General features: G+C 45.0%; 1 protein-coding gene across 1 annotated transcript in view; it reads right to left on the bottom strand.

Annotated features, from left to right (window-relative positions):
• Positions 1-11,993, bottom strand: part of CCDC80 (coiled-coil domain containing 80) — a gene marked incomplete at both ends in the record, with an annotated part of 36,311 nt that extends 24,318 nt beyond the window's left edge. The window contains 2 exons of the mRNA XM_080696268.1: positions 603-759; positions 10,116-11,993. Coding sequence (XP_080552394.1) covers positions 603-759; positions 10,116-11,993 — 2,035 coding nt within the window. The remainder of the gene's footprint in view (positions 1-602; positions 760-10,115) is intronic.
• Between the last annotated feature and the right edge of the window lie 827 nt (positions 11,994-12,820).

The following is a 12,820-nucleotide window of genomic DNA, read 5'->3' on the forward strand; positions in this document are numbered from 1 at the left end:
CAGCCCTTATTATTTTTCATTTTAAAACAGAATCTTGCTCAATTACTGAGGGTCTTGCTAAATTGCTGAGGCTGGCCTTGGATCTGTAATCCTACTGTCTTAGCATTCCAAGTACTGGGATTACAGGCATGTACTACCATGGTTGGCTCTATTTTTCATTTTAAAATGCTGAAAACATGCCCGGCGTGGCGGTGCACACTTGTAATCCCAGCATTCAGGAGGCTGAGACCGGAGTATCACGGTTCGCGAACAGCCTCAGCTACTACTTAGTGAGGCCCTCTGCAACTTAGTGAGACCCTGCTTCAAAATAAAGAATAAAAAATAGGGCAGGGGGTATAGCTTGGAGGTCGAATGCCCCTGGGTTCCATCCCCAGACCCGCAAAAAAATAAATAAAAATAAAAATAAAAATGCTGAAAACTTAAACCAGAGTCCTCCTGGAATGGCTATATAAACAGGTAGGTCAACTGACCTATGCTTTCACAAAGAGCCCTCCACACATCCAAATGTTCCTTTTCGATCCCAGAAAGACCTCTCCCATAATGTCTTTCCCACCTTGGATAGGAGAAATAAACAATAATATAATTAAAATGCTTAAGAGAACCTAGCTGGAAGTGGTCGATTTTCATGGTGCTGTTGGTGACAGGGCCAAAGATGGTGATCACAGAAAGTTTCCGGGTGGCCATCTTGCAGAAGCTTTCGAGGTACTCGTCCCGCTGCTGCACGTACATGCTGTTCTCAGCCTTGGGAGCCGTTATCAGCTGGAGGCGGGCGAGGATAAGCAAATATTAACTCATCACTTCAGGTGCATGTCCAGGCAAAACCTAAAGAAATGCTTTGGAACAGAACATAGGTGGTGTCTGACTCCTGAACTGCAGAGCATTCTGTTGGGCAGTTAACATTCTAAGGTGGAAAAGACCATTTGCCTGCCTGCCTGCCTGCCTGCCTGCCTCCCTACCTTCCTTCCTTCTTTCTTTCCTTTTCTTCCTTTCCTTTCCTTTTCCCTTCCTTTCTTTTCCCCTTCCTTTCTTACTATAAGCAATTAAATCCAGGGGCATTCTATCTTGGAGCTATACCCCCAGCTCTTAAAAAAAAATTATTTTGTTTTGAAACAGGTTATTGCTAGGTTGCAGAAAGCCTCCCCAAGTTGCTGAAACTGGCCTTGAACCTGCAGATCCTCCTGTATCCGCCTCCCAAGTACTGGGGTTACAGGTGTGCACCACCATGCCTGCCCCTTCCCTTCTTTTAATGACTCCAGACACCTTAGAGTTCTCTACCCACTTCCATTATTCCCTTTCATTGCTCTGGGTATCTTGGTTTTTCTCATTTGCAAATTCTGCCCAGGAATACTTATTTTGCAAGGCTGTTGTATTACATAAATACTTGGCAGGAAATGACAGTTGAGCCAATGTTCTCTCTGTCCCCTCATTTTGACCTCCATTATTCTAATTGCCTAACCAGACATTGGTTAATCCAGTGGTTACATTTTTTCTTTTTTCACATTCCACAGGGCTGAGTTTCAGAGCCAGATCTTGGGTGCTATGAAACATTCTATAGTTTGGAATTTTTATTAGGTAACCTTGTGGAATGTTCTTAGAATGACCTTTCAGCTCATGTTTCATCACATAGATGATATTTATTATCACATTGGGTCTGCGCAGAGTTCATGGTAGATGCCTTGTGATAGATACCAGAGTTCCCCAATAAGACTAGCCTTCTCTACAACTCAGACCTGGGATTTCTTTTTCACCTATCCCTTTGTCTTTCAATCTCACTTTGTGATCCTTGGCTTCATCAGGGGAAAAAGAAGAAAGACAGAGCAATCAAAAGAGACACTATAGTCACCAGATATCTGAGAAACCACAAATCATTATTTTAATTCTAATGAAGATACTTCTATGTGTGTGTGTGTGTCTGTGTTACTGAGGATTGAACACAAAGGCATCCTACCTCTAAGCTACATCCCCAGCCCTATTTTTATTTTTTATTTTGAAACAGGGTCTTGATAAATTGCTGTCTCAGTCTCCCAAATACTGAGATTATTTCCTTTAATTTCTTTTATAAGAATGCCTCGATGTTTTTATATAACCTAGTATAAATGCTTTCCTACTCTCTTGGTTTTGCAATTTTTTACTTTTAACTTTTTGGGTACTGGGTATTGAACCCAGGAGCATTCTGCCTCTGAACTCTACCCTAATCCTTTTTAAATTTTTATTTTCAAACAGGGTCTCGCTAAGTTCTGAGAGTCTCATTAATTTGCTGAGGCCGTCCTCGAGCCTGCAATCCTCCAATCTCAACCTCCTAAGTACTAGGATTACAGACATTCATCATTTTTAATTGCCTTCTTCAATTTCACTATCTTTCCCTGAGCTGAAACCAGAGCCATTTTCTCCCCTCCTCTCAATAAGTGGGTGGGTATGATGCCCTTTTCCCCTTGGAGGAGGGAGTGTGTGAAACGTTATTCTGATGATAACCAGGCCCCTTGTTGATCTTCTTGACCCCAAAGAGCTCACAGGCCCAGATGTCTACAATACACAGTCTCTTCACCCTTTGCTGACTCTTACTGAGCTCAGAGGCAGGCCTCTGTCAATTGTTTTTTCTGTAAACAGATTCTTGCAGTTGACCACATTCGTATTTATCAACCACTTTCCTATTTACCCACCCAGCCTGAGAACTATTCCTGAAGCGTGTGGCTGTTTGCTTGGCATTCGTCACAGGGGAAGTCACCGTGTTGTTGACCTCTTCTAAATATTTTATCACAAACAGTCAACAAATTTGGTACCAACTTGATCTTGCTGTTTATTTTTCTCTGTCAGATGTGTTTATTGTTACCTGCAGGCTTTCCCTGCTATGATTCTCTATGCATGATAAAAATACTCTCCCTCAAGGAAATTAAAAACTGTTTAAGAGCCTTTGAGTGGCATATTCTCAAAGGTTTTCTGGGATTATTTTTTCCCCTTCAGATTTATATTTGTTTTAAATAAACAAGCTCCAGTTCTTTTTTTTTTTTTTTTTTTTTTTTTTTTTTTTTTTTTTTTTTTTTTTTTTTTGCGAGTCTGGGGATGGAACCCAGGGACATTCAACTTATGAGCTACATCCCCTGCCCTATTTTTTTTTTTATTCTTTGTTTTGAAACAGGGTCTCACTAAGTTGTGGAGGGCCTAAGTAGCTGAGGCTGTCCCCGAACTGTGATCCTCCCGTCTCAGCCTCCCGAATGCTGGAATTACAAGCGTGTGCCACCACGCCCGACTCACTTTTTATTTTGTTTATATAACTGTTCAGATGGCTAGGAAATGTCTTAGAAATGTAATTTCCCAAAGGCGGCAATAATAAAAATTCCAAAATTTGTTCATGGATTCACACTTAGGTTAAAAATGATTTAAGGTGACTCTAAAAAGATTCAGTGATGATATTTCTGGTTGCTTGGTTGGTTAGCTGTTAATTAGCTGTATGGAATTTGAGATGACAGACTGCAACTTGGAGTTCTACTTGACATATTTTAGGTTTTTCCTTTCTTGTTCTTTGCTCAAAAGCACAGTATTTTGAAATAAACAAGATGAAGGCTTAAGTGAAAGCATCAAACAATAAAAATAAAGGTGAGAGAAAGAGATTTGCTATTAATGATTTTGGATTCCTTCCTTTAACTAAGGCTAAGGCTGTACTTCCAGTCTGTTGAAAGGAGTTTCTAGGCAGAGCTGCCCATGTGCCAGGGAGTGATAATTACTTGTTCCTTCACTTCAGATCCATCCATGGATTTTGTTTCATTGATCTGAAATTTTGACAAGAACTCCTACAATTCACAGGCAGACCAGATAGGACTCGATTTTAAGAGTTCTCAAAGCTTCCAGAAGTCCTCTCCTTCCCCTGAGTGGGTATAATTAAGAATTTCAGACAACGTATAATCACAGACAACCTCTTCCTTCCCGCGTGGCAGCTCCTCTCACTGTGTTCTGAGAGCAGTAGCTCTGGGCCAAGGACAGCCAGTGGGAATCTTAAATAAATGAAAATCTCTGAGGCTTCTTTTCACCTTGGTTTTTGCCCAAGGATGCCTTAAGCCACATGTGAGGTGACACTTGTTTCACATGATCCATTTCCTGGCTTCTGGCCCTGCAGGATTTGGGTTTGGTAAATATTGTCTGTCTGTCTGTCTGTCTGTCTCTCTGTCTGTCTGTCTCCCTCCCTCCCTCCTCTATCCTTCCCTCCCTCTCTCTCTCATACTGGGGACTGCACCTGGGGTGTTCTACCTCCAACCTATAGTCCCAGCACTTTTTTTTTTTTTTTTATTACAGACAGGGTCTTGCTAAGTTACTGAGATTCTTGCTGATTTGCTGAGGTTGTCCTTGAGCCTGTGAATGTCCTGTCTCAGCCTCCAAAGTACTGAGATTACAAGCATTTGGGCTCTCTCTTTCTAATGTTCCTCCCTTACGTGACCTCTTTATCACTCCCCGTTCCACCCCACCAGCAGCCAGACCAGTCTAAATGATGAAATGAAAGGAATCTTGGGCAGGATGGCACAGAGGGAGGGTGACTGCAGCCAAAGTTGGAAGGCTGGTGGTTCTGACCTAGTTCAACCCTAAGGGGGCCTGTAGCGTTACCAAGGGCACTTCATCTTATAAACCTCAGATTTGCCATCTTTATAATGGAACAAATTTTGTGCCAATTTCATAAAGTTGTGACAACTAAGATATGCTTACACACACACACACACACACACACACACACACACACACACACGCTGTGTTTCCCACCTCCCGCTTTACCTCAATCACTCTTTCCTCTTATTTTTTTGTGTGGGAGAATTGCTGGGGATTGAACACAGGGGCATTCTACCTCGGAGCTACATCCCCGGCCCCTGAACATGGTCTTGCTAAGTTGCTGAGAGCCTCACTAAGTTGCTGAGGCTGACCTTGAATGTGTGACCCTCCTGACTCAGCCTACCAAGTACTAGGATTATAGGCTACCACACCTGGCTTATGTTCTCCTTTTAATTGCTGTTCTGGCTGTCTGCACAGCTCACATGGAAGTTTCTGTATTTCTTTTATTTATGATGATCATATACGTTGTTGTCAAATTCCTCAAAGGCACTGATCCTGCCATGGTGTTGCTGGCCGTGGGAGTGATGCTTGCCCACGAGCCAGGCCACAGGGAGCGCACCAGCAAGAGTAGAGGGGAGGGACTCAGGAGCTTAGGGCCCCTGGTCACAAGTGTCTAGGTGCTGCCCAGGAGCCAGCTGGATAGACCTCCTCCCTTGTACTGAATCTGCTCCTCTGGCTTGCACAGGGGAAACAGAGGCGGCTGATACTCTGACACATCTCAAGGGCTCTCTCTCTGCGTGCCAACACCTCCATCACCTTCATTCTCCAGTTTGGCAGCATTTCAGACAGTATTTAAAAAGGAAACCATTTTGCTCTCCTCTTCCTAAGAAGAGCATCCTAGGTTTCCTTGGTGAACACTACTGTCATCACCTGGCCTCTTTCTAGTTCGGTGGCAATAAATCAGGGGGTGTACTGTGAATTTAAAATTATGTTGTGGTTCTTATTCATGTTTCTGTTCCAGCTGGTGTTAGGGGAGAAGGACGCCTGTTTGTGTAAGTAAAAGGAGGAACAGGAATGGGAAGGTGCTAAGGAGAAGATATTTTAAGCCTCAGATCATTCTAAATACTGTGTTGGGTTCAAAACACTAGATTTTTACAAGATTCTGAAAAACAACTTTCAAGCTAGTAGTCTGCCTTGTAAATCAGAATCTTAAAATCCTTTTCTAAAATTAAAACTAATAAGTAGGTTGCCATCCCAATATTCAGATCTCTGAAGGAAGGTTGAAAATATTAACCCACATGAATTACAGGAGACTTAGTTGCCAAAGAAAGCTTCAATTTGCACTTGAATTTATGCAATTCAGCCTACTGAGGCCCCTTGTTAAGGGATGAGTAGGTAGGTCTCAAGGACTAAATGATGGCCTGTCAGCTATGCTCCGCCGTAGTCCAGTGTCTTGGTGACAAACAGCTTGTCTGTACTCTCACTACAGTTGACCCCAAAATGACACCAAGCAGTCTGAAGGATTCTGGGAACTGGGATCCAATCTGCTGTTTTGTTGGAAAGCCAGAGAGGTAAGGTGCAGAGAACTAGCTAGGTATTAAAGGTAGAAACTCAGCCAGGCTTAGTATAACCCCAATACTTGGGAGACTGAGACAGGAGAAAAACAGGTTCCAGGTCAGAAAGTTAGCGAGGCCCTCAGAAACTTATTGAAGCTCTATTTTAAAATTTTAAACATTTAAAAACTAGGGCTGGGGTATAGCTTAAAGGTAAGAAAGCTCCTAGGTTCAATCCCTAGTACCACGAAAAAAAAAGAAAAGAGAGAGTAAGAAGGAAAGAAAGAAAGAAAGAAAGAAAGAAAGAAAGAAAGAAAGAAAGAAAGAAAGAGGGAGGGAGAGAGAGAGAGGGAGGGAGAGAGAGAGAGAGAGAGAGAGAGAAGAAAAGGAAAAGTATACATATGTGTTTGGCAGAAATGTCAATAATATTTCCCAGATAAGTGGTAGGATATAAAAATATTCATTAAGAATATAGAAATATCCTACCACTTACCTGAGTTCAACACATTTTTAAATGTTCTCATTTATTAACTAACAAGTTACATTTTCAGTTTTCCTTTCACTCTGTGGTATTTGCTATGAGAAGCTCAGATTCCCAGAAAGATAGAACAGGGGTGTGGTCCGAGACTGAGCTTTAAAATAAAACAGACCTGAGTTCTAATTTTGGCTTTGCCACACATTAGCTATATACTATACACCTTGGATAACTTCTCAACCTCTCTAACCTTCTGTTTCCTTGACTGTAAAAATGGGGCTAATAGGCCGGGCGTGGTGGCACACCTTGTAACCCCCGCTCTTGGGAGGAGCATGCTGGTTTGAAGCCAGCCTTGCTGGCTTAAGAGACCCTGTTTCCAAATAAAAAATATAAAATAGGTCTGGGAGTGTAATCCGGAGGTAGAAGTGTTTCCAGGAACCCCAGTACCACCAAAAAGGGGTGGGGCTAATAAATCATCCCTTGTGAGACTGTTGTGAGAATCAACCCAAAAAGTCTCAGCAAAGCACCTTGCAGAATGTGCCCTTCTCTGTTGGGGGCTGAGAGGCAGAGAGTAGAAAGACTGAATTCTGGCCTGAGAACAGGATGCTCGCTCTACCTGCATGTCCTTCACGGTCTGTAAGATGCTACCGGCCCAACCACAATCTATCAACCTATCAGGATTTCTCTAAGTTCTTAGTTAAATAGCAATTCCGTGATGTATTCACATCTGAAGAATGGTGTAAATAAATGCAAAGCACAAAGGGGTTTACAATAAATTATAGTTAGCCATCAGGTTACTGAGAAGCTGAAAAGATTAAATCAAAGGCCCCAATTATTTTTTGGAACACAAACCTGCACACTGGGTTAGGGCCAGGCCACTTGGACATAAATGCTCCCAGCCATACTTGAACTGTTCTAGGATGCAAAGTCTTAATGAATATTAATTGAATCACCAAGCTTCCTGAATAACATCAGCAGAGTTTGATGGAAAAAATGAGCGGGGAAAAGGACTGACAGCCCCAGTAATGTCTTTCGTCCAGAACTGCTGGCCTCCTCCCTCTCCATTTAAACTCTTTTTCTCTTTATCCTTTGTTTTTGTCTCATGTTAATTTCCTCTGGTCTTTTCTAATCCACTCTTACTTCATACAGCATTATATTTTCCCCTCAGAAAGCACATTTCTGATATGATCATCAGCTGGGCACGCGAAAGCCTGGAAAGCCTCCTGTTGGTATTTTCTTTCTAATAACAAATCTGATTCTCTTTTCAGTTCCAAAGAGCCAACACTGCCAGGAGCAGCTCCAGCTGGTTTCTGTTTTGCTTCACATGACATCAGCAGAAGCCGTCCTTTGAGTTCCATTTGCTAGAAATTTATGACCAGGGATACTGTTAAAAGCAGAAAAGGCCCAGCTGGGTTTTTAGATCTCTAACTAAGGGAGCAGAGGGAAGGAGGGAGAAATCAAAAGCATGACTCAGATCAGAGATACAGTCTAAAAACCCCTTTCTTTTGACTCACAACTTAGGGGCAATCAAAATGTTTGCCAGATGGGTGCACAATTACAATCCTGACATTTTACCCATGATTATTTTTTCGCTGGTTAAAACCTGGTCATGTTTTGCCTGCCTTTTTGCCTAAATGGACAGAATTGGGTGACATGCTTTAGTGGGCTGGACAAAGTCCCAGGTGCTCAGAAGGAGAGAGATGGAGCCACAGTGCTTTCCCACGGCCCAAAGAGAGCAGTTTGCCACCACAGGTCCTCTAACAAATATTCAGGAACTCGATAAGAGTTCTACCCTTAAATCAGTGACTCTATTGACTCTAATTGAAACATTCTCATTTAAGTTTAAGGACTCTGGGATTATTCATGCAGCTATTAAACACTCTTAACAAAGCCTAACTTCTAATAACCTAAGTTTATACAGTCACTTTAAAGCTCTGAGTAAAAATTGTAACAACATGGAAAATAATGCACACACACACACACACACACACACACACACACACACACACACACACGTAGAATCAGAGCTTAGACTTTGTTTGAATCCATAGCTCCACTCTTGGTGGGAGAGAATTTAGGACGTGTCCCACCCAGGAAAAGCACCACAAACACCTCTGCTCTGAATATCACTTCAAAGGGGTATTTAAACTTTTTGAAACTGTTAACGATAAATGAGCATCAGAGTCCCTCTGCCAAGATCATTAAACTAAACTAAGGCCAGACCAGAAAAATTTGAAGGCTCTTTGAGAAAGGGAAGAACACCTATCCCATTTGCAGGGTGAGTGCAGGGCGTGGAGCAAGCCTGCTAATGCTCAGTAGGATGGGCCTGTCACAATGACTTGAGATGACCCCTCACCCAGGTACCTGAGAAAATCATTCCTGACTCACATTACCCAACATTAATGTACTGATCTCGTACTCTGAATTAATTGTAACATACCCTTTTCTCCTTGACAGCCTGGAGTGAAATTATGGCATTAAGAAGCCAAGGGGGAAATTTAGGAGGGGTCCTAAAAGAGGGAGACAGGAAACACGGGGAGGGAGACATTTTCACATTGCTAATGAGAATTGCTCTTGCATCCAAAATGGGGTTATTTCTGCCCAAATCTCTCCTTAGATTATACTAGATTCTGTTCCCATTCTATGAATAGTAGAAAGTAATGGCAAAGAAAGAGAGGGATACTGAGATGAATATGTGACTCATTCAACACTGGTGACACTCAGAACCATAGACAATGTAGAAGTAACTGCTTGCCTCTTTTTTTGTTCTGTCTGTCTCTCACCCCCTCTACATTATTTAAAGAGAAACTGACATCTAGACTCCAAATTCAGATATATCCCCAGTGTCGTGGAAATTGGAGCATTTCTCCAGTTCCCATCCCATCCCCACATCGCATCCCTCTGCCTTTTACTGGTGAGCAGGCAGGGACAGAGGAGAGACTGATTTCTGCCAGCTGGTTTTAAAAGAATTTGTGAGACTCATACTAACCAGGTTCCTTCTTTACTCCAATCAAAGCCAGTCTCCACCTAGGCTGCCCTTTCCTCCCCTTTGAGGTTTCCAATGTTGATACAGACCAAATTAAGAAGAAAAATGAACTCTATCATGTCATCTATGTGTCTAGTTCCTAAGTTCTAGCAGAGAGAAATACCTCTCTTGAGTTATAACTGGAGTTAATGCATTCCATTCAGGAAATGCCCTTCATTTTTCTTTTATCTTTTAGACTTGATCAAAGGGTGCTGTGTCCAGAAATATACCTTGGAAGAGAACAGAAAGGAAAAGAGGGTACTATCCATTTTGGAAAAAGTCGACTATAGTTGCTTGGCCAGGCTCACCTCTAGATCTCCTAGCCATGGACTCTGTAGCCCAGAAAATGGCTGAGAGGTTCATAGAACACCTACATCAAATGCAACTATTGGCCTGACTGCCCTTTCTTGCCAAACTTTCTGAGCTTCTTGACATGGCACAGGCTCAGCCCCAGTTTTTACAAAACCAACAGGACAAACGTGAAAGTGCTTTGCCTCAGCCTGCAGAACTGTTTGGGGAGGGTACTTACAAGGAGCCTTCGTCTGCCTTCGAAGGACCCCAGCAGGTCAGCCACTGACTTCTGGGGGCCGGGAGTGGGCTGTTTGGCCGTGGGTCTCTGGTAGCCATCCTGCTCTGCTTTTCCTGCTTTTTTCTTCTTATTCTTCTCTTTCTCCTGCTTGCTCTTTTTCTCAGCCTTCTTCATTTGCTTTTCACTCTTGAGTAATTTGTCTGGTTTCTCATTCTTCACCTTTTTTTTCTTCTCTTTCTCAGGTTTCTCCAACTTTGTATGCTTTTTAGACTCTTTCCCGTTTTGGGAGGGAATATTCCCGGCCTGCAGCTCCTCCTCCAGCTGAGAGGCAGTAGGCCGGCTGAGCTCATACTTATCCTCATACTCGTTGCTAAGAATTTTGTCCTGGGCCTTCTTCTTAGGAGGCTTCCCCTTCGCTGGCTTGTGAGGACCTGGCACCACATTTGGGTCCCGGTGGCCTTGTTCCCGCCTGTCTGTGCGGTTGTCCCGGAAACGCCCGGAACCTGCTGCCCTGGTGCTGGGCTCCGAGATGGTGGTAGGAGGGGCAGCTGTGAAGCTCTCAAAGCTGGTGGCCTTGCTGGGCCTCCGGGTAGTGTGGGGCCGCTCCCTATGCTGCTCCTTCTTGGGTGGAGGGTAGAGATTCTCTGAGACTGAGGGTCCCCTGGCAGTGGTCACCTCTGCTGTTATAGGGGGTCTCTGGGAGGTCATGGAGGGGTGCACCCGCGGGGTCCAGGGCCTCTGAGTGATGGGCAAGGCAGTGGTGGTGGCAGGTCTCACAGCCACTGTCACCATCCTGGACGTGGCCCGAGCAGCAGCTGTGTCTGGAGCAGGATGAAGCGTGGTGGCCCTTGGGGTTGGGGGAGGCGGGGGAGGAGCCGCTGTGGTGGTGGCCAGTTTTCTAATCACCTTCACCAGAGTCTCTCTGGTTGGGGGGATCTGGGCTCTCCTGGAGTCCTCTCTCCTCTTCTCATTGCCCAGGCTGGGCTTTCCCACTCCTCCACCACCATCTTTCCCCTCCTCTACCACCTGGCCTTCAATACCTGAGGCCTTACACTTTTGGACAAAACCCTTCTGCCTGATCTTCTCTATCTTGCGGATGGGACCCTGGTCGATGACCTCGTACATGGCCTCCAGCCTGACGGGGTAAGGGTAGCGCTCCTCCACCTGCAGCGTCTTCTTTAGGAGCACCATGCCAAACTTGCCCTTCTCCAGCTTCAGAAAGCTCATCAGCTTGGGGATGAGGCTGGGCTCCAGGGGCTGCTCCAGGATCTGGCCCTCGCTGGTGATCCGTCGCACCTTGCCCCCTTCCTCGCCCGCCTGGTGGAACAGCACGATCTGCTGGATGTGCCTTTCGGCCAGCTCGCAGTACACGTCGTCCTTCAGGAGGCTCATCATGAGGCGGTAGTAGCCTTCAGAGGCGTGAGGGGCTGAGATGACCCACACCCGGTTCTTCCCCGCAAAGCTGGCGAGGATGTTGGGCGAGCCGGACCCCGAGGGGAAACGCAACATTCTCGAGCGAGCTGGGGACCCCTCATCTCGCACCATCTCCCGAGGGCCGCTCCTGGCTGTGGGTCTCACTGGAGCCCCATAGATGCCCGAGGTGGCTGGCGTCGGCCGAGCCAGTCTCATCACCCGCACACTCCTTCTTCTTTGGAGAGGATGCGGGGTGGGCTCTTCAGAGGTCGATCTCTCAATTCCCCGAGACCTCCCCGTGTGCCTTAGAAATCGAGCTGGCCTGCTGTTGGCTGGCAAGACCAAAGGCGCTTTCTGGCCTCCATGGCTCCCTCTAGTCGCAGGAGCCGCAGGTTGGGGTTCTGATCCACAAACCAGCCACATGACCAACAGCACCGCCACACGGAGGCCCATTCTCCACCTCATTGTGGAATCCACTTCAGCATGCAGCGGGGGTCATAAGACAAAGGGAAGGGGAGAGGAAAGAAAGAAAATCATTTAGTTGCAAACAGAGCTGGTCATTTTCTCTATCTTGGCCAAGAGGAAGAGGGAGCTGGAGGTGGATGAATAAAAAAGGAGAGAAGTCAGGGAATTAAAAAAAAAATAGGATAAGATCCTGTTACTGGTAAGCCCTTGTCATTTGTCAGTGCCCAGCAGAGCCAGTTACATTAGGCAGGAAATCCAACTTAGTTCACCCGTCAGCATGCTCACACTGTTTGAACTAACTCTGGATCCTCCGGATTAAAAAAAATAATAATACAAACTGAGTATATGAATTATGACAACATTCACATTTCATTTCTGTAACAAAGCAACACACCCATACACCAAAGACAGAAAGGATTACACACTTACATCAGAGCTCATAGAGATGGAATGCGGAGAGTTTCAAACGAAATCTGAAGTTTGGTTCCCAGGACCGGTTCCTAGATGAAATACTTTTCCTCCCAGCCCTCTCTGTCCTTGTGGAGGCTGAGCGATACAAAAGGGGTGTGCGGCCGCTCCAGCGTTCCAAGTCGCACCGCAGATCACAGCCTGTCCTTGGCTGAGCGCTGAGCTGACTCCTTTTCCCTCTGCCTGCGTCTTTTTACCTTCTGGACAAGTGGGATGAGGTGAGAGGCGCTGTCCTTGTAAATCTTTGTATCTCCATTTGTCTCCCTGGTCCTGCGCGTCTGCGAGCTCCAGTCCCTTAAAGAAGAGTCCTAAAGGTTTCCAAAACTCCCCTCTTTCCCTCTTTGAGTTCCAGGATACTT

This window comes from Muscardinus avellanarius (assembly GCF_963383645.1).
Source record: "Muscardinus avellanarius genome assembly, chromosome: 5".
Classification (NCBI taxonomy): Eukaryota; Metazoa; Chordata; class Mammalia; order Rodentia; family Gliridae; genus Muscardinus; species Muscardinus avellanarius.